At 51.6% G+C, this 21,407-nt stretch overlaps 5 protein-coding genes across 5 annotated transcripts; 1 reads left to right on the forward strand and 4 right to left on the reverse strand.

The window, feature by feature from the left end:
- Positions 1–2,522: 2,522 nt before the first annotated feature.
- FDH1_2 (formate dehydrogenase (NAD+)) lies at positions 2,523–3,940 on the reverse strand (the record flags this gene model as incomplete). Its single annotated transcript, XM_056218926.1, has 3 exons — positions 2,523–3,414; positions 3,542–3,717; positions 3,767–3,940. 3 exons carry the CDS (start codon positions 3,938–3,940, stop codon positions 2,523–2,525), a joined length of 1,242 nt encoding a protein of 413 aa, XP_056068191.1.
- A 2,466-nt stretch (positions 3,941–6,406) lies between these two features.
- On the reverse strand, positions 6,407–8,410 carry N0V89_010182 (uncharacterized protein; the record flags this gene model as incomplete). The annotated part of the gene is made up of 2 exons (XM_056218927.1): positions 6,407–8,362; positions 8,402–8,410. The coding sequence occupies 2 exons, from the start codon at positions 8,408–8,410 to the stop codon at positions 6,407–6,409; spliced, it is 1,965 nt and encodes a 654-aa protein (XP_056068192.1).
- Positions 8,411–10,639: 2,229 nt separating this feature from the next.
- Positions 10,640–11,239, forward strand: N0V89_010183 (uncharacterized protein; the record flags this gene model as incomplete). The annotated part of the gene is made up of 1 exon (XM_056218928.1): positions 10,640–11,239. The coding sequence occupies one exon, from the start codon at positions 10,640–10,642 to the stop codon at positions 11,237–11,239; it is 600 nt and encodes a 199-aa protein (XP_056068193.1).
- Positions 11,240–14,891: 3,652 nt separating this feature from the next.
- On the reverse strand, positions 14,892–17,669 carry SEY1 (Dynamin-like GTPase that mediates homotypic ER fusion; the record flags this gene model as incomplete). Its single annotated transcript, XM_056218929.1, has 4 exons — positions 14,892–15,163; positions 15,217–16,961; positions 17,008–17,448; positions 17,503–17,669. 4 exons carry the CDS (start codon positions 17,667–17,669, stop codon positions 14,892–14,894), a joined length of 2,625 nt encoding a protein of 874 aa, XP_056068194.1.
- A 577-nt stretch (positions 17,670–18,246) lies between these two features.
- N0V89_010185 (uncharacterized protein) lies at positions 18,247–19,948 on the reverse strand (the record flags this gene model as incomplete). The annotated part of the gene is made up of 2 exons (XM_056218930.1): positions 18,247–19,542; positions 19,589–19,948. 2 exons carry the CDS (start codon positions 19,946–19,948, stop codon positions 18,247–18,249), a joined length of 1,656 nt encoding a protein of 551 aa, XP_056068195.1.
- Between the last annotated feature and the right edge of the window lie 1,459 nt (positions 19,949–21,407).

A 21,407-nucleotide genomic window follows, 5' to 3' on the forward strand; every position in this document is an offset into this window, starting at 1 on the left:
GATGAGGAGGGCGAGGGCATGGTGGGCTTCGACCCGGTGGATGAGCGCAGGAGAGAAGCGCTGGAACAGCGAAGAAGCATGATGGTGGATGACCTGAGGCTGAGCCGGGAGCTGGAAGAGGGGTTTAAGGACGAGAGCGATGACGAGCATGAAGACGAGCGACGGCGGTCGTTATCTCGAACGCGGTTCTAGTAGATATTGATACTTGGCGCAGGCATTTGTGCATACACGTCTTGCATACGCATTATATACCCTCTTTCGCGTCTAGCTTGCACGCATCGTACATATGCTTTTCTGTACGCGCCTGGTGGTGACGATTCCGTACTCCGGCAAGCCACACACTTCATTGCCCTTTAGTCACTAAACTTCTCTCAGGAAATGATGGAAAGGCGGCTCACGACAAATAGACTGGCTTGTCGTAACATCCCCAAATGCATTGTCGTCTCGCTCGTTCCCCTACGCATCACCTGCTACGTCCAGAAGTAACGCCTACCAAGAGTACCTAGATGTGCCTACCCTAAACACCAGACCGCACCTACCGACAATCCAAGCGTCGAATACTCATGCCCTTCCTATCCCTCTCACTCTACTCTATCCCCTTCACCTATAACCCAGTAAAAGTACTAACCCCCGTTCACTTCCCTAACCTCCTCTCCTATTCCTCCCCTCCTCCCCTAGCTCCCTCTATTCCCCAACCCCACTCTCCCCTAGCTCCTCCTCTCCCTCACCCATCCACCCTCAACGCTCCAACCCCACCACCAGCGCAATCTCACCCCTCACAGGCCTCAGCCTCAGCCTTCCACCCCTCTACCGTCCTCGTTACACGCAGCGATCGCTCAAGACAAGATATTACGGTAAACCTAAAACCCTTCGCTAGGACGGTGAGACCGTGGTCATTTATACGACATGTTAAGCAGTATCAAGGTGCTGGACCTAGAGTGTATTAAGCGGCACGGGGGTGGAGTAGATCTCTCGTGGACGAGATAGAAGAGTATGCAGCGGGGTTCGCAGCTCGACTTCAGTTGCGTAGACTCAGATTAAAAATAGACGGTTAGACTATATGTTCGGTTTCAATACAGCGGAGGGCAGGACGAATGTAGTATTAGGTATATGTAGCTATCAACCATACTATACTATACAAGAGGTTCGAAGTACTCGAGACCCACCTAGCACAAAAACAGGCTGCGACCATTCCTCTATTCACTCCAATCCACGTACACATGGAAACAGTCCACCAACAACAAAAGCTAAGTCCTACCCATTCCAATCCCACACCGCAACTTCAAAGCTTATACCTAATCGCCTACGAATACTGCTCTGCTGAAAACGGAGCTCGGTTTAGGATACCCTTCGCGCACGTGCACCCCCTTGAAGCGAAAACAGACGAACGAGCCCGAACTGCGTACAAGTACACATTACATATTACTAATACGTCCAGAATCCACACAGAACGACGTCTTGCGCATTCTCTTCCCCGTTTTCATTTCCTCCAGTCAAGTCATCAAGTCATTGAAGTAAGACGCATACCCAGCAATTTTTCTCATGTATAGGTTTCAAATAGAGAACTAATCTGACGCTCGCTCCGGACAGCATGGCCATATTTGATAATTGGTGAGGATGAAGAAAGAAAAGTACGTCGTGTGGTGTAATAGTTAATATAATGTATGCTGGGCCTTGTACTACGCTGCTACGCTGAGAAAGGGTTCTACGCCGCTTGAGATAGGTTGGGAGGTAGAGCGTGTTGGAATGGAGGAGCTTGAGGTTAGTGGATTACTTGACGAAGAGGAACGCTTGGGTGGACGTGTACATCACGTATTGTCTGAAGCACACCTGCATGATGTGCTAGAAGTCTGTCCATTACGAAGGTTGATCCTAGCCCTGAGTGCTACGAGTGACGGGTAGATACATACATAGATAGAAGGTAAATGCAGCGTAGCCCCGGGCGTCTCGCTCTTTTCATCTCTGGTAAGCCGGCATTATAAGGGTTTTGAGGCAGGTAGCTGAAGATCTTGTCTAATCGTTCATGGGCTTAAGGGAGGGGAGTATGTCGTTGATAGGTTAGATGAAGTTCCTGCTTGGATCAAGATTTGAGGGTGGGATTGAGAGTGTCGTAGATGGATTGCCGGATGTAGTACGAAAACGATTAATAGAGGGAACAATTGGGCATAACATAATTCCTAAAGCTGGTAGCACTAAGAGTTAAGAACGGATTAAAGTTGATGAAAAGGGGAGGTTGGCAGTTTGTGATTTGAGGTGTGCGGCGTGTGTAGGAGTCTGTAGTTGTTAGTTTGGGACGCGGAAAACTGAGGGATAGGAATGCGATGTTAATTTAGATTTGAGATGTATGATAAGGTTCTAAAATCTGGTAAGTTTTCAACTATAATGAAATTCGTCTCACGGAGGGCAAAGTTAGGAGTTCATAGATATGCATTGGTTATGGACAGACACCTAGAAATACCCTCCCAACTCCTTGTAGAACAGCTAGGAAACACACGTGGGAATCATGCAACAAGAAAGAACGCTTATTTCTTCTCGCGCTGGCCGTACGCCTTGGTGGCGTAGTCTCCGCCGTGGACGATGAGGTCCTCGGGCTTGTAGTCGTGGCGACCGGAGAAGTATGAGTCGAGGATGGCCTTTGTGCCCTCGGCGTAGCGCTTCTGTGCATCGATCGAGGTTCCGGACATGTGGGGAACCATGGCGTTGCCTCCGCCCCAGGGGTTCTGGGCGTAGCGGAGCGGGTGGTCCTTGGGCGCGGGCTGGGGGAACCAGACGTCGCCGCCGTAGCCGCGGAGCTGGCCGGACTTGAGGGCATCGGCAACGTCCTCCTTGACGACGATGGCGCCACGGGCGGTGTTGATGAGCCATGAGCCCTTCTTCATCTTGGAGATGAGGTCCTTGTTGAAGAGACCGCGGGTCTTCTCGTGGAGCGGGCAGTTGATGGTGACAACATCGCACTGTGCGAGCATCTCCTCGAGGCTCTCGACGCGGCGGCAGCCAATCTCCTTCTCCTTCTCAGGAGAAAGGGGCTGGTAGTCGAAGTAGAGCAGCTCCTTGCAGTCGAAGGGCTTGAGACGGCGGAGCACACGCTCACCGATACGGCCGACAGCGACGGTACCGACGACCTTGTTCTCGAGGTCGTACTCGTTCTTAGCGACGGCAGCGACGTTCCACTCGCCGGCGGCAATCTGCTCGTGGGCGGGGACGAAGTTGCGGACGAGGGTGAGGATGGTCATGACCACGTGCTCAGCGACGGACACGACGTTGGAGCCAGTGACCTCAGCAACGGTGATACCGCCATTGGTCTTGTTGGCGGCGTTGAGGTCGACGTGGTCGGAACCGATACCAGCGGTGATGGCAATCTTGAGGTTCTTCGCCTTGGCGAGACGCTCAGCAGTGAGGTAACCGGGGTGGAAGCTGCGGATCCGCCGTGTTAGCCAAATGCACAATTTCCATTTCGGTACTCAGATTGTGGGGTGGGCGAGCGGGGCGCATTCGGAAGCGCGCATGCGGGGTAAATCGCCCAGGAGGAGCATCGACTTACGGAGTGGTGATGATGACCTCTGCGTCGACGAGCTCCTGGTCGAACTTGGAGTTCTCGCCCTCCTTGTCCGAGGTGGTGACGAGAGTGTGTCCCTGGTCCTCGATCCACTTGCGGATGCCGAGCTCGTTCTCAGTGGTACCTAGGAGCTTGGGCTCCTGCTCGGCGTGGACGCCACCCTGTTGCTGTTAGCTATGGTCAGGCTCAATTGGGTTGGAATTGACCTACATCGTACAGTACGAGAAGTACTTTGCCCTGTTGTGTAGCAGTTGCTGTCAGCGTTCTGATCGCATTGGGTTGGCGAGCGAAGGAGGCTCCTCCGGTGAGACGAGGACCGGCTCGTGCGGAGAGGAGGGAGGTGGCAGGGCGGGCAACCCGTGAGAATGAGCGGAGAAATACCATTGTGTGTAAAGTGAGTAGCTTGAAGCTGTGAGAGGTACTCGAAGTGGTTTATATACCAGGAGACACGGTACGTGATCCTGACGCAACCCGGATTAGTGGAAAGTCAAGGATGGCGTCCGGGGTCGTAGTGTACCTCTTGCAGTAGTTCGTGACGTAAAGGTCAAAGTGCTTCCCTGGATGTAGGCTTATGCACAAAGGAGTTGGGGTAGGATGTAGAACGGAAGTACGGATGAGGGGGGTTTATATACCCTTCTCAGCCAGCGATTTCGTTTGCGCGCATGCATCGAGGCCCCGTCTCTGGTCATTTGCAGAGTTACTGGCTAGCTTCCCCACTCCAGCTTGCAGAGCGGCTTCGCAGCGAGTGGCCCACCACGGGCGCGGGAGTTGCGGTCGTCTTGGGAAATGCCTCTGATCGCAGATGGTGCGGGGTCGCAGCGAATCGTGCTACGCGTCGGCAGGAGGCGCTTGACGAGCTGCCCACCCTGCATACCCGCTTAATTCAAAGCTTGACCATGCAATTGCATCCGTAGTGCCTGTTCCTGAGTGGTACTCGCGAGGAACTCCTCGGCGCCTAGTTGTGACGCCGATGCCGCATCCTTGTAGCTGTGGGAGCTCCCACAGCGTTGAGGGGTAGCTTTCCGAGCTAGATTCCGAGGACAGCTTTGTGCGGAATGCTCCTCTACCACGGCTTTCTCAGTTCCTGCGTGTCGTGAAGCTGATGGTCAATACATCTGTGCCTCCTGCCCATCTCCAGAGCTCTTCGAGAGCCGTATGCCGGTTTCGACCGGGACAAGTTGCCCCATCGAGATAGACAGCGCGATGGTGAGGCGAAACTCCATCAGCGACATCACAGTAGGTGGCCTAGAACGGCCAAAGGGTGGCATTTGGCAGGAGCGACACGCGGGCGTGTCTCGCAGCGGAGCGCGGGCGGTCCAGCTTCGCCAGAGCGATGTATCTCCAGGCCAGCGCCGTTGAAACTCGGTCGTCGCGCGGTCGTGACGCGGGGTTGGCGCTGATAGCATGGACGACGCTCGGTGGAAGTGCGGGACTGCCGGTGATAAGATGGATTTAGCTCGGCGGAGAGGGGAGATGGCTCGGTGTACACCCGAATGCGCGCCGAGGTTTCCCCCCACACTCAATCGCTAGTCCCATGTTCTATGGGGCTGCGAAAGAGGGGTCAGAGTACGGCCACAGTCGGCTTCGCTCCCGATCGTTCATTCAGATGTCCAAGGTATAGCTGATCGTGGCGGCGGGCTACGGTAAATAGGATGCGAATCCCGTAGTTTGCTGACACTCGTAGCATCTCTGCGACAATGTTGTCCGAACTCGCAGCTCCTACGATAAACCGAGCACAGTCGTGGCAACTTCCCAAGATATCGCGAACGATTGCCTTTTCTAGACATGCAACATTGAGTCTTCCATCTACATCTTCGCTCTCGCAATCTCTTTCCTCTCCAGCTCTGATCTCGTTCATCAACTTCAGAATGGTCCTCAATCTGCCGGGGCAATTCTTTTGGTCATTCAAACCACCTTTTCCTCCTTCTTTCGTGAATCTATATCATATTGATCCTACGTTTCATCAAGAACAGTTACATGCCCGTCTTGTTCTCAGTAAATTCGACTTCCTTGGGAAATGGGTATTGATTTGGATTAAAAATCAAGCAAGAGCACGGCAAAAGATGGCATCTTTGATCTTCTCTACGCTATTTATGACTATATACTTTCGAAAGCGGTTCTGAGAACGATTCTATTTCTTGATCGTTTGTGGTTCATGAATCCTATTTCTCACATCCTAACGCCGACTTGAAAGAAAGAAAAGGAGGAAACAGATTGATATATTGCAGTTGTTGCGTTCCGAACGCTACGGCGCCTTCCAGTTACGCTGGAGCTGACCAAACACAGGCGACAACAAACCTCCCCGCTACATGCAAATACATTCGACATTTGCAAGCTGTCACACCTTTGACCATAGAATGCCATCCTGTGATCAGTTGTCGAAAGTTCGGAAAGCTGCGATAAGCTCAGCTTCCGCATCCCATGCCCTCGACGATCGTAGCTGGATTCAAAGGTTCCCTCAAAACGATACCCCTTTGCACCCCTATAATTTCGACCACAAAATGTCGTCCTTTGGGGTGTTGTCGAAAGATCGAAACACCGCGGCAAGTGCAGTCACGGATTCTGTGCCATTGTCGACTGCAGCCGGATTCGACCGTTCCTTCCAAAAAGAAAAGTATATACGTATGATCTTTCCCTTCCCCTCCTACAACTTCGATCATAGAATGCCTGCGGCCAGTGCAGCTCCCTGTCATTCCTCCAACACATCATCAATCGGCATCCTCGCGCCCCTACATCTTCGACTACAAGAATCGGTCTTATATCGGGTGTTGTTGAAAGCTCGAGACGCTACGAACAGCGTAGCTAAGCCTTTGTTCCTCTAGTACATACAGAACTGCTACCTTCGCATCCCTACATATTAAACCACAGAACATCCTCTGTTAGGCGGCTGTCAAACGTCCGAAATACCGCGGCAAGTACAGTTACGGACCCTGTACTGGTGACCAAGCCATCTCCCGCTCTATCCAGCTCTCCCAGGATCCTTTCGATCTTTCCGACCATACTCGAAGCTAGTTCAGGAGTGAGCGGTGTTTCCAATGACAGGTCGAACTTCCTCAGCGCCTCGACACACAGCAAGAAGACGGCAATAAAGTTCACGCGTGCCAGAGGAATGGCACCGTTGAATTCTTGTTCGGCAGTGTATCGCGTCTGTTCCATGGTATGGATGATGTTCCATTCGGCCGCAAGGGGAAGAGATGCTGGGTCGGCGCTCGCCCCACGAAGTTTCCGCCGAAGCATGTCCTGAACCTGTAGACATGGAAACGGGTACCGATGTACGACCGAAGGACTACCGCGTTTCTTGTCTTTGTCCTCGAAGATGCCTCTTATTACTGGGGGACGCTTACTGACGTAGTCAGAAAACGCCTTGGAAAAGCCAGTTGTGGGTGGGGTCTTTGCGACAAACACTTCAGCTTGGAGCACCATCGTAAGCGCCTCGAAGATCCCGATTGGCCTGAAGTTCTTGACCTTGCATCGAAGAGCGTTGTAGGCGTGGACAACAGCGCCTACAAGCTTGTGCTGGTGGATCATGCTCAAAGTCGCACCATTTAGGACTTCTAGTATTTGCAGTACCTGTGTACCAAGCGCCCAAGGGGAAGACGTGGCAGTGCTCATCGTGACCTTTTCAATCAGGCCACAGAAGTCATAAACCTCGTCCAGTGTCCATATGAGCGTCTGTTCGAAAAGGATCTGAATGGATTGTGGTATTTCCTTTACAACCTTTTTAACCGACCTGGCGAAGCCGATTACCTCTCGAAAGGATTTCTGGGTCATGTCACCATTTGAAGCGCGCTCGGCAGCGGCAGTCGTCTGGAGCAAGAACATGGCATCCACAGTAGCCGAGACTGCGTTCTCCTTGTTCTTGGAGGCAATGTAGCGGCTGAATGCTGAGACTAGAGGAAGGTTCTGGTGCCAGATTTGGGATAGCCACGCTTTATGGTCATCAACATTAGAAGCAGCCTTGTCCACTGATATGGAATCAACAAGAAGCTGTCTTAATGCACTAGCCGTGTGCTCAAGGGTGTGCTGAGCATCTTGTAGATCACTCTGATTCCTCTGCGTGGCCGCCGGATTCAGCTTCTTGCGCTCAGCCTTGATACCGGTGGACGAGGAAGTCGGGAAAGTTTTTTCGGCTGCTCGAACGAATTGATCGACATACTGGTGTAGAGGAAGAATTTGTAAAGCTTCATCCGCGCCTTTTGCATGCATCTCGGCCATCTTCTTCAGCAATTCTGCCCAGTCAAGGCCGGTCTGCGAAATCATAGAGCTCAAGATACCGAGCGTCAATGCATCAGCCGCTACGGCGACCCATGCGGCCGCTGCGAGCGAGCCAGGACTGGTCACCCCGGCCTTGAATGGAGATATACCCTGAGAAAGCAAATACACCAATAGCGACATCCCTTCGGAAATTTTGATTTCCTGCCAGAGTTCGTCGCCCTCAAATGACATGGTCTCGTTCTCGTCTTCGTCTTCGAGACTGTCTTCATCGGTCTCCAAAAGACGGAAAGAGTTGGTGTTCGCCGCATTCGTTGAAGACTTGCCACTGTCGAAGGATGTGACAGGCTGTTCGATCGTATCCAGAAGACTCTTAATATGGGCCAATTCTTCGGTGAAATGCTGGTGCCGCAAGGTAGATATGGAAAGATTAGGCTTTTCCGCGTCGATACAGTCCGCTGTGACCTTCTGGCGTTGATCGATCGCATCAGCCAGGGCCGTTCGAACGTAGTCTGGCAGCTGGATTTGCCGCTCAACAATGTTGTTGACCCCTTTCTTGAAGGACACAAGATCGACCCGCGTGTCGCCGTTTTCCTTCCATTGCCTTATGGGAAATTTGCTCACGCAACGGACCCAGTGCATGACTATCAGAGAGTATTGTGTTAGCAAGGGCTGATGCCATTATCGCGAAGGAGATTAGGAATGTAGGTTGAAGTGATGTTGGGTTGTTTAACACGGCATGAAGTGCTCGACTATACTTACATGTTCGTCCGTTGCGCTTGTATTTCTCGCACAAGGCTCGCCTATCGTCACCTACTGCCTCGGTGGACCGTTCGGATATTGGCACCGCAAGGGATGCTTCTGGAGGCGTGGTCTGGCTAGGTTTGGGACCCATTGCACCAGAGGGTATTCAGGGCGAATCGGAGAGAATGTGGATGTGTTTCTGTGGCAGTTCTGCAAGCTCAGGTCGGTCGACGTTGAGTGAGCTCAGAGTGGTGAGAATTAAGGTACAGAGTGTGTCTGGCGAATATATAAACACCTCGTGGCGTCTGGCGACAGAGCCATTCTTGGCGAAGGGCGCCAGCCACTTCGACGTGAAAGCATTGCCGCATGTTTTCACTTCTTGGGGTTAATCACCCTATAGAGGAACTTTCATTGGCTGATGGCGCGGTAAGTTTTTCACTCTGGTAGACGCGTGCATCATAGGTCCGCGGAAATGTCAACCACCGAAATGCTGCAGGCCAATGATTCAGCTGCATTGATCTTTGCAAAAACAGATACTCTGATCTAGAAGATAATCTGATATATATCAGTTCAAGCGGCTCATCACTTTATAACGAGCGGAAGGATTGCATATCGAACCCAGTCGACCGACCGCGCAGCTACTTATACAGGACCTGTTTCCAATTACACCAGCAAGCCCCGGAAAAACCTAACGCGACGATCTTGTTGTCCAAAACAAGGTACCCAAACAGTTTCTACGTTATGCACATACTTGGTACTCGTTTGGACGTTATAGCAAATGTAAATCAACGGTAGTTGTATAACACATCATTGATAGCAACAGACCGTACCTTTATACCTCCAGTAGGCATCATGTCAACCATCTAACCCAAGCGCTTCCTCTTCAGCAATACACTTCTGAATGATAACCACAAACTTCCGAGATATCCACCTTCAAGGACTGCACACTCTTACAAGTCCTGGTTTGCCCCCGCTTGTTGTAATACCATCAGTCTGTACCCTGTTTATACGAGATTGCTACCTCACAAGCAACAATTCAGAATACTCTAGCGTTTACCTCAGCATATCACTTCCTGTACCCTGGCGTTGGACCGTTGGACCGAGCGATACTGCGCTTCTGCTTTACTGGAATATGCTTGTTGACGCTAATTATTCGATTGTTGAGTTCGTTTGCCGGAAGAGCTTGCGCACGGTCAGTGTACGTCGCTTTGATGCGTTTCTCGGTGAGTTCGGCTCTGAACATTCTAGTCTTGATAGCGTGCTCGATGAGGTCTGCGATATATTCAATGGCATATTCGATTGATTGCGGGCTGTTGTCAAACCTTGATGTCGTCTATAACTATGAACAGGTTGGGGGGGCATGATTCGTAAGATTGAGGTACGTGTAGATGCCGCCAGACCACTCAGTTTTTGGCTTATGGTTGTTAGTCCCACGGAACTGACGGCATTTAAATAACTATGAATACATCCACTCCTATCGCATATAACATCAAGTTGAACTCCAAGTCTTCATTCTTTGTCTTGAATTCTATTTCGTGAATGATCCGATCGGTTTCTCGAGAAAATCAAGTAAGTCTCACGTTAGGCTAGTTAGTTACATCGCGACAATATGTCTACATGAAGGTCGACATTACGATACAAGTCATCATCACCTTATCCTATAGAGGGCAACTTCATCTAGAAGAAGCCTTTGAGCTCATCGACCACGGTGGCGGTGTGCTAAACCCCATAAAAGGTGATAGGACGCTGGTAACGTCAAGGGTAGGATAGCTTTGCTGCTTATTCGATCTGACAGGTCAGCACCGTCTTATGGTGACTGCTTAACATGTATTCTCGTTCGTCACAAGTGTTGGTTACTCTTCATTGATGCGTTGAAATTGAATGCAAGTACATTCTTAGTCCATGACGTAATCGTTCCGACTTCGCTCTGCGCCCCAAAATGTCAGTAGATCGAAACCGGGAGAATTAAGTCCAAGGATATCTCGAAGCGCACAATTAGGCACCATCAGCTACCATAGGTACGCAAGCTTAAAGTCCTGTCACGCTGTACGAAAGCTTCTGCGTGGATCCGTCAACTCATTGAACACCTATAGCAACCATATCAACCACCACGATCACATATCCAACATGACGCAATCCAAAGCAACACTCTCCAGCCTCTTGGAAACTCTCGTTCCATCAGTCCACCTCACCAAGCCTCCACCACACGCCACACACCCCTCCCTAACCCCCGCCATATCATCCCTCCTCCTACATCCCACCCTAGAAGCAACACTCCACCTCCTCAACACCGACCTTCCATCCGCACACTTCCTCGTGCGGCACATGCAAGCACCACCTGCAATCGAGGGCATGCTCCTCCACTCAGTCCTGCACCGAAGCGAAGGCGACATGCCCAACGCACGGGCGTGGGCTAGCGATGTGCAGGACGCGAGCGACGGCTGGGTCCCGAAGCACAAGGGAGCTCAACGACTTGATTTCAACGTCGTGCAAGATATGAAGGGGAAGGCGGCGGGTGGAGTGCGCTTTTTGGAGTTTGTTTACGGGAAGGATAAGGGTGCTGCGCAACGGTTGATTGATGATGTTGAGAAGTTTCGGAAGGAAGGGGGACAAGAAGGAGAGGCGGAGCTTGAGGAGAGGATACGTGTAGAGCTGGGGAGGGTGCTAGAGTGGTGTAAGAAGAAATTTGGGGAGGGGAGTGGGTGGATGCTAGTGGGGCGTGGGTGAAACATAGTGAGGAGGTGAGGAAGAAGGGGAGGATATGGTTAGTGGGGGAAGGGGTTTAGGGACTTTTGATTGTGATGAGGAATCAAGATGGGAAGTGGCCGCCATAGATCAGAATACAGATCTTCGAAACAGAAATACGGCCAGTACCAATATTCCTCGGTTACTTGTAACGTAAGTTTTGCTATTGTACATACCTGAATTCAACTCAAAATTGGTTATCCGCATGCCAGGACATAAATTTACTATGGGCTACAAGCAGACCTTCAAACGAGAACAAACTCTTCCAATTTCGTCCCTCTCTTGCGAAGTTCATCTGGTGTCAATCTGGGATCCTCCCAAGTCTTCCATCCAGTGTTCGTGTCCACAAATCCTCTCAATTCTTTTTGGCTCGGTTCGTATTCTTTCAAAAATTTCCATCCGTCAGGCAGAGGACCTAATCGCGGATCATCATACATGGTACCGCCGATCACATATTCGAATGCTTGAAGGTCGAAGCCCTGCCAATCGGTTTCAATATGCGCTTTGATTGCATCAGGTAGAGATCCCAAAAGAGCTTGCGAGTGTCCAAGATCGCTAACGTACGCAGGCCCCACTACCACGTACGTAGCAGGTTCTTGGTCCAGAGAAGATCTCCGAAGCACCATTGGGAAGGAGCACCCTAGGATAACAACCAATATGTCTCCTACTTGCAATGGTAAGCGTACGAAAGCATTAGATACACAATATGTCTCAAGCTCGTGAGACAGTGGATAATTCCTCAGTTTTCATTCGAGCAATGGACGGAATGGAAGAAGAATACTGATAAGTGAAGAAAAGCTCTTCTGTACATACCTATCTTTGCCCCTGGGGGGCCAATCCCTAATCCAGTATCACTATATCTGAATATAGAACGATCTCTAATCCTCTCAGAGACCAGTGGCTCCCCATCAGTGTTGAAGTAGGCCTTCCGGTACCGTTCGAGGGTTGGATTTCCATAATTCGGCCAACTTTCCTCAGAGTCACCACATGCTAAAGTCTCTATGAATCTTTCTGACCACTCATCGTCGGTAATTCTTGCAATCTCTTCCCATAATCGCAGGGTCCCTCTCATACCGCCCTGTGATGGGGCCTCTTCACCCACTTTCTTCACGATTCCACAGAGCACACCATCGACAATGAGCTCTGATCCATGTATACCATCTGTTCGACACTTGCTTGATCCGGAAGCAGCTCGTCTAAAGAAAACGTCTGTAGGACGCCACGTAGACCAATTTGGTACCCATGAGGGATGCCCATGATCTTGTCCATGCGTTGACCAATCGCAGTGTTCCAAAAACCATATATCGCTATAGCGCTTTACTCGGGCTAGACAGACGTCTCTGAATAAATCAACGATGGATCGCTTGTAGTCTGCATTGATTAGCGCAGCATCGTCCGGGTCGACCAATCCAAGGAGTGCGAAAATCCGATCGTGTGGATTAGCACATTCTGCGAATCTCGTAGTTTTGAGTAGGTAGAGGAGGTTATCTCCACAGTCGACTTCAGAAAGATCACCGCGTCTTTCAATTAAATAGCTAGGGATGTTGAGTAGCTTTGGAGGTCGAACACGTAAGTACAGTATTGCGTCCCGTACATGTCTCCAAGGTCTGGTGCTCGAACCGCACTGTATTAGACTTCGCGAACTAGCGAGGTGAATTTCTTGCCAGATCCCTAGATTTTGAACAGTCAGCGTAGATACGGTAATGGCGTAGAGTTACAAGAGACAACTGGTCACTGTGTTCATGTGTTGTACAACGGTCTGTCCAATAGTCATATTTTTGGTTACATCCAAGCTCAGACCAGACAACGCACAGAAACAAATTGATACAAGAGGGATACCCACTATCACAAGATTAATATTATAGAGGTTATTAAGTCGATCTTGATTTCACGTACCATAATCTGTCCCACCAGGGTCGTTCCAGAATGTGAAGTATTGCCTTATAATCATCTAAAGCATATGGTACTTCAAGATCTAATGTAAAGGATTCAAACATTTCCTAATGTCTTCCGGAAGAGACTCCGAGTTGTCTAGTCCCTTTGTGACTGGCGAAGTGATAAGCCGTCCGTCTGAAGTTAAAGCTACTCGTTCACCTAGAGCTGCAAGTAGATCTAGCCCTCTGGTACTGGACTTCCTCGCTGCACCTAGCCAAACCACAACTCTTTTAGCCAGGGCATAGATGCGACCCATTCTCTTCACTTCTTGACTGCGCTCGGAATTATTGACCTGGTCTATGCAAATTGCATCAATCCAGAGCACACGAGGGGAGGTGGCCTGCCGTAAGTGTTTCAGGGCAAGCGCCAGGTTTGGCCGTAGGTCAAGCGTAGTTATTCTGCCTGTAGTCGTATGCAGCACTCGAGCTTTAGCTGTAATGCCATCTTCACCCCAAGTATATGAGAGGGCTGCGACTAATCAGCACAAATTTGCACAAGCTAGCAGACAATGAACCCATGAAATTAGATACCATATCCCTCTCCTTGCTTCAACTCGTTGAACAATAAGTGCGCTACTACACCGGACGTAAATCCCGCCTGCCCCGCTAGGTTGGCTGGAACTAGCATACACTAGAAACTTACCTTCATATGCAGGCTGGTAATCAGGATAAGAATCGAGGACAGCATCGCATTGATACAATCGACGGTCAATGTCCGGGTCAGGATGTACCCATTGTGTCTCATAGGTGTCTTCGTTGTAATAGATGTATTGGCCATCTCCTCGAGTCTTATAAAGTGTCCAACCCTCAGGCAAAGTCTCCCACAGCTCTTCAAACCCAATTCTCGTATCCGGCGCTTTCTCCGGCTCGACCAACGGCGCATGAAAGATCTCAATTTCGATCTCGTCGTCAAGATTCCCGGCAGGCAGCAATCTGAGTAGTCTGATCTCTTGTGCTTCCTGATCAAGCGGTTGGTATTCATAAGGCTGAAAAGCCTCGTTCTGCGCGAGGTCCGGCGTAGGTGGTCGTGGCTCAGCGAGAGCAACATCCTCCGCGCCACGGCGTCGTCTGGAGGGCAAACAACAGCGCATTGTGAGGCCAAAGGGAAGGAATCTCCAGCAAGCAGCAATAAAGCTCCAAATATGGCATGGAGGAAGAGGAAGAAGAGACCAAAAGGCAGCGTGAGAACAAGGCTGAGGCGCGGCACAGACCCTGCAGGCTGAACTGGCAGGCAGCGGGGCAACTGCCACAAGGCTGAGCATGCAACTCGCCACTGCCTCGTGTAACAATGTTCTGCATATCCAAATTTACCAGTGACACGCTCGAATCTTAGCCCGCGCTGGAGGTTCCCGCCACTCTCCAATACCACAACATTTCAATTTTCTGCATGTCCAAATTTGCCAGCAACACACTCTCGAGTCCAAGCCCGCGCTCATCAGCATACCTCTCATCACTCACACATCACAATACAATAGCTCAGAATCACAAGAAATCTCAATCTCAGCCTGACCTTCCCGTACCTCACACACCCCCACATAAAGACAGCAAATAGTCATAAAACATTTCATTACCTATAACCCCCTCCCATCTATCTCCTTTCCCAACCTACCCAACCCAACCCTCACAACAAAAATACCATTTTCCTCATGACCATCCCAAACCCAACCCATCATCAAATATCATCAATGTCCATCGCATCATCATCCTCCTTCTTCCCATCCCCATTCAACCGCTCCATCCGAATCCCTCGTCTCTCCCCTCCCACCCTGCTGATCCGCCATACGCATAGCCTGACGTCCCGACTCCGAAGACTCCAAAAACTCCCGGAGCCGCTCCTTTCCGATGTCGAGGGCCTGCGTGGACGCGGCGTTAGCCATGCGCGCCATGGGACCCCACAGGTTAAGTGTATAGGTGACGTAGGCGCCGACGGCGCAGAGGATGAGGAAGATGAAGTAGATTGGGTTGCGGAGAACTGGTGTTTATGTTAGTGGAGCTGTCGAGATGGGGAGGGTGTAGGAGCCTTACCGGCTACTATTTCGTTCCAACCCAGCGCGAGGAGCAGGCCGTAGAAGTACAGGGGTACTTGCGTCATTCCGCCGATTGCACTACGCTTGGCTTCGACGTAGACACCGTCCGCCGTCTTCTTGAAGCGGATGAGTAGGTCAGCCTGCTTTGCGTCGCTGATGGTCGTCATTTCTTCCTCGAGGCTCTTGCCCTCGTCGTCGTCTACGCCGCCGATGGGCGAAAGGTCCTCTTCGTCTGCAGGAGAGACCGACGCGGGAGCTTCGCCGATCCAGGCGTCGAGTGGCGGAGGTGCTGATGTTTTTGAAAGCTTGAAGCGAGACAGCAGAGGAATGAGGGTGATTGTTGACTCGCGGGCCTTGGTGTACAGACCCTCGATGTCGTCGGTCGGTCGCCATATCCGGGGAACGCCATGCTCGTCGTAGCGGAACTTGTCTTCAAAGTTCTCCCTAAGCTTCAACAGGATGTTGCCTTCCATGACCTCCTCATCGATCTTCGCACGAAGCACACCCCACGACTTGCGGCGCAATCTCCATAGACCGACTTCAACTTCCTCGGGACTAGCGTCGAAGCTTCGCGCTCGGTCTGTGAATCGCCTTTCGGCATCCTGAACGGTCTCGGTGAAGATGGTCCACACACGGTCCCAGAGATCCTTCTCAGATGCAGGACGCTCGCCGTGCTCAGGCGCTCTTGATCCGCCACGACCGCTGCCGAGCTTGTTGAACTCCAGGCCGATGGACTCATCCAAGCGTGATCGAACCCACCGTTCGACCCTTGTAGCCAAGCGGCGCATCTCCTCTTTCCGCAAGCGACTTGACACCTCATCCAACTCTTTCTTGTACAAGTTCGTCTCTTGCTGGTAGGTACTCCAGGACGCGCCCTCTACCACAATGGCCTGCGCATCCGCTGCGAACTTCTCCAAAGCTTTCTCCTTCTCGCTCTCCACAATCTGGGCGAAGTCATAAGAAGCGCCCTTCTTCTGCCCGCTCTTCACAGCCCCACTCACGGCGTCGCTGAACGCCTGCACACCAGACTTGTGCGCGGCACTAAGCTGCTTCTGGAAGAGAGCCTTGAGCCGCGAGTCGACCTTGCTTTCTAGTTCGGCTCTTTTACGAGTGTAAACGCCCTTGTGGTACCGACTGGCATTCGTCTCGAAGTCTTTGAGAATCTGTGATCGGGCGGCGTTCATCACAGCTCCGAGATCAGGAATGACTGATGGCTTTCCTGCCTGCGCATCCTGTGCCTGCCTGTCCTCCAGGGGAGTAATTCTCTCATCGAATGCAACCAAGACCTCTCTCGATATTTCGTCACATCGGAATTGCGCGAGAAGCTCTTGCTGCGTCGGCAAGTCCAAATCCTTGTTGTTCACAATTTGGTCCCAAACACCCTCGGCATATACGGAAAACCCGTCTGCAGGGATCCTACGGTGGTATTGCGGTAAGAATACGGGAAGCGAGGCCTCGTCGATCAGACCGCTTTTCTTAGGGTCGTTGTATCCTTCCCGGAAGCGCGTGCCCAGCTTCTCCACCTCCTGCTCAAATTTCTCCGGTTGTAGGATCTTGTGGGGCAATGCGACGAAAGCAAAGTCGAAGTAGTCTTCTATCCGTGATTGTTCCAGGCCTTTCGGTTTCGATATCGTTGACCATAACTTGTTGAGATCTGCTATTAATGTGTTTTGTAGGTTGGCAAGAGGGGTGGTTCCGAGGTGATCGCGGATAACGAAGAAGAGGAGAGATCGAGGGGTTGTTCTGTGAATCATTAGCAATGCCCAAATTACAGACGGAGCCTACGCACTGGCTATCCTTGACGAAGAGCTGCAAGTTGACTTCAAAGACCGTCTTGAGGAGCCCCATGTTTGCACCCTGGTACAAGCCGACCTGGTGCTCCCAGATGTTCACAATCAGCACCTCGCTGGTTGCCAGTGCGAACAGGGCGCTCTTGCGCTCAAAGTCCTGGTCTTCTCCGCGCTCGCGACCGTCCGTACCCTCAACATCCATCACCAGAATATTATCTGCCATGCCTCTTTCGCTGCCCTCGCGCTTGTTCTTGCTCATCCATATTCCCTTTGTTGTCTGTCGGCGCTCCTGCTCAGACATAACACCGAACTGTGTGCCGAAGAGGTAGTTGAGAAGGGTCGACTTGCCCGTAGACTGCGAGCCGAAGACGGATATGAGGTGGTAGTTGAAGCCGGCGGGGATGATCTTCTCGAGGGACAAATACGTGCCCAGGTTGGAGCTGCGGACTTCTGTTAACATCTACAGCAGCTCGAGTAAACGTGCATACACTCACTTGAAGAGCTTGTCCTCATCAATAACCTGGATTCCATGTTCGTACTCCTCCTGGGAGGCGTCCTGGCCGACGCCAGCGAAGTGGGCGTTCATCATCAGGGAGGGCGCGGAGGGGTGCTTGACGTTGCTGGGGCGGGCATTGCCGTTGACCTTCAAAGAGTCGGCCATGGTTCTCGGGCCCTTGCGGTCACGGCGCGGGCTAAGGAATAATTGGTGTTAGGGAAAAGGGTTCGCCGCCTTTGATGTCACCTGTCCGCCGAGGACGGTTGACCGCAGTGGCCTGGATTCGCTGGGCCGCGCTCGCTTAGCCCCATGCATGTGGTTGCTGCCGCGCTCATGACGGAAAGCGTGCATCACGCTGTCAAAGCAGGTCCTGCGAAAAGACACATGGCCTGTATTTACGCAGGAACAGAAGTCTCACGCATCATGGAAAATTCTGTCTACGTGTTGGCACATGCAGGCAGCCATCACTTCGTCTTGGCGCTTGCCCACTTACGATCTGCGAGACAGCTGGCGCTCCACCGACTCAAACTGACTGGATCGAAAATGGAGAATGTAAAATGATAATCAGCCGAAGCATTCATAAAGGTACGCGAGCTATTCAGGACCTGTCATACAGATACAGATCATACTGCCCTTGCTCTAACGCCTATCCAATGCTTCTAAAGTCTCGACATCTTGATCGTCCCAATATGAATACAAATAAATCTTCGACACCGCCCGAACAGCAAATGAGAGCAAATCATCAACCATAAGTGACACCAACACCATCAGGTTTTCCTGTCATTCCGTTAGGTCGCCAAGTGTCTTCCTGCTTTGTACCCGGCGGTAACCAGCTCGGCTGAGCATGTCCATTTGGCCTACCAGCACCTATATTATCATCCCTCTTCGCATCTCGACTCTCTATAGGAGCATTCGATAACGGATATGCGCCAGTGCCGGCGGACATTGTCGCGGGGCTCGCGGTGAAATTGACACGAGGCAGCTTATCTGTGGTGAGGGGCAACAGCGGACCTTGCGCCGTGGACTGAAGTGCTCGAGGCTGCTTGTCCTTCTTTGCAGCGTCCGACGTCCTATCATACAGGTACAGCCCAAGGAAAGTGAGGAAGAAGCCGAAAGCCTGTACCTTGGTCATGGGCTTCCCAAACCAGATGATGGCGAATACAATAACGAAGACGCGCTTGATAAGACTGGCCACAGAATAAGTGACTGGCGATATCATAGATAGCAGGACGAAGGCAACGATATTCTGACCAAAATGGAAGGTACCGTTGAAAACAAATTCTAGGAACAAGCGTCCATGGTCGAATGCTTCCGGGTGCTCGTTGAGATCGATTGAGGCTTTGCTGAGGAAATCGCCCAGCAGTCCGAATCCTTCCGACCATAACCAGAGCGGAAGTGTCAGGATAAGTGCAAGCCCGGACGAGTAGCACAGCAAATTTAGCTTGTCAGGTTTTGTGAATTTTGATGATGGCGGAAGACCTTCCTTCTCGGCCGCAGCAGCATCGTTGAAGAGTTTCTTAGAGATGATATTCTGCGCAACAAACAGCAAAGCACTTGCAAAAGCCATGATAAGTCCCATGAAGTTGGCGTTGAAATCGGCGGAGCAGGCCATGACAACACCCAGCGTGAGTGGGAGCAAAGAAAGATACGTAGGGATCGAGTACTGGATTCCGAAGACGATGCGGTACGCCCCCACGGTAAGCAGCGGAGACAGCCCCTTGATAGTATGGACCAGAGACACGGGTATTCTCCTGGTAGCATCTGAGCTCAAGATGTGTCCTCCAATCTGAAATATGGCGAGTGGTAACGTAGTCATTATAAGTTCTCTGGACGGTCGGCGGATACCGTATTTGAGAAAGGGAAAGGTCTGCTTCATGCGGGGATATTTCCGGGCCAGCGCTGCAAGGAACAAGCACCAGCCAGAGACAAACATGAACTGTATGACTGTGAGGGTCACCGGCTTTGGTAGGGCCGTGAGGATCGCTTTCGACGAGGTGTTGGAGAAGATGGAGGTCATGTACCAGACGCCGCAGAGCATCTACACCCATTAGCATTTCAATAGCAAATCGCATTCGCCTACATACCACCAGCGTAGGCGATATCGGCGCCTTGAGCGCATCTGCAATCTCGTGTGCATTCTGACTGACACTCGCTTTGCGCGTCCTTATTGTCCTAAACGCCTCACTTAGACTCTTCTGCCTCCCGTGTCTCGTTGTAGGGCCATGTGCCGAGCTATTTCCACTCGCTCTCTGATCTCTCCGCGGCTGCCAGCGATCGGGGGTATGCGTGTTTCCGTTTGGCAGCTGATTGCGACTCGGGCTAGGAGTCTGCGCTGTCAGGCCAAGCGGCTCCTCCTCGTGCGTCGGTAGCAGGTCGGGCTGGAAGGCAGGGAACTTGAAAGTTTCCTTGGGATTGTGCGCATCAAGCGGCGACACCATAGCCATCGCGGCGGTTATTAGGCGTTCGTCTTGCGATCCGAGGGTGTTTCGTTAAGCCATTGGGAGCTGAAATGATGCGATCGGAATCGGAAGCTTGAGGTGGCCTGAAAACAGATCTCTCCCTGCGGAACACCTGTGGGCACAGCGTCGTACACGTGGTCGGCGGGACACCTGCACTCGCAGAGGTTATCACAGTGTTCGGGAAGGGAGGCTGGCTGGCGCAGCGCCGTAGTTGCGGCTGTTGTTAGCGACATGAACATCCCGCGCCCAAATTGGAGCCATGGTTCCACGACAGGGGCATTCCATTCACGCTTAAGCTGCGGGCTTGGTTCTTGGCCCAATGACGTCCTAGCCCCGCGTACGCCACCTCCACATTAAAACCCCATATCACGACTGCTACAGGGTGCAATGCATCGCGATGTTGCGATGTCTGTCAATTCTATCTTCGCGCTGTGGCTGTTGTGGCTCTTGGCAGTGCTCTGCCATCGCGAGTAACCCCAGGAACCCCTCTCGCCACATGAACGCGTAATGGCTTCGCTGGGCATGCGGAAAGAGAATGCACCATTCTCGTCCAGCAGGCTGACAGCAGCTCGTGGCAGGTCTTGGGGCCGTTTCAGGTCGGAACAGGTGGGACGGCCTGATATTGCATGATCCGTTCAACCACTACTCGAGACGAACAGCTCCGCAGAAGCGAGCTGAGGAGCAGATCCGCTTGAATACGTAGGCAGGGGGATATCATTCGCTTCAACACAACCCGAATGCAAGATTGCGCAGTTCATTGCCCACCATTGGAACGGCTAGATGGAACCTGACAATAGCAACGTAGACGTCTTCTCGTCAATGCTACTCTGAGCGCGGTACGTACCAATGTTGACTGGGACTTCCTTAAGGTCGTCCTTGAGGCGGTGCATGGCTGGGCAGTTGTACAGTACTAGGCCTGGGAAAGAGGGACCTCCCTGTGACTGAAAGCTGCACTCACCATCTCATTCTGTACACGGATGCCATTCCAGAATGAACGTTGGGTTGACGACGTCCACTATTCCGAAGGCGATTACTTCACTTTGAGGAAGGCTCCACTAGTGCTTCAACTATCCCCGGATATACATTTGATCAAATCCTGACTAATTCGAGACATACGGGCTTTGGGTAGGATCCTGGGGCTCACTATCAATGTTGTGGTGCAACGCCGCAGGCAGCTGGCACCCTGGAGTTGGCAGAGCCCGATATACGACTTCCCGATGTTGTCGACGGAAAGCTCGCCTCTCCATACGGCTCTGTGCTTCTTTGCAACAGTGGCGAAAATGATATGGAAATTGTGGATGTCCGGCCCTTCGATGTAGGATAGTCCAATCTCATCGAGCTTGGTTCTGAACAAATTCTCGAGCAGGACGCGTGACCTCTAATTGCTTCGCAGGCGAACACTTTACCTAACAACAATAATCTTACTTTCATACTCGTTGCTAAG

Source organism: Didymosphaeria variabile (genome assembly GCF_027946475.1).
Source record: "Didymosphaeria variabile strain IMI 356815 chromosome Unknown scaffold_7, whole genome shotgun sequence".
Taxonomy (NCBI): Eukaryota; Fungi; Ascomycota; class Dothideomycetes; order Pleosporales; family Didymosphaeriaceae; genus Didymosphaeria; species Didymosphaeria variabile.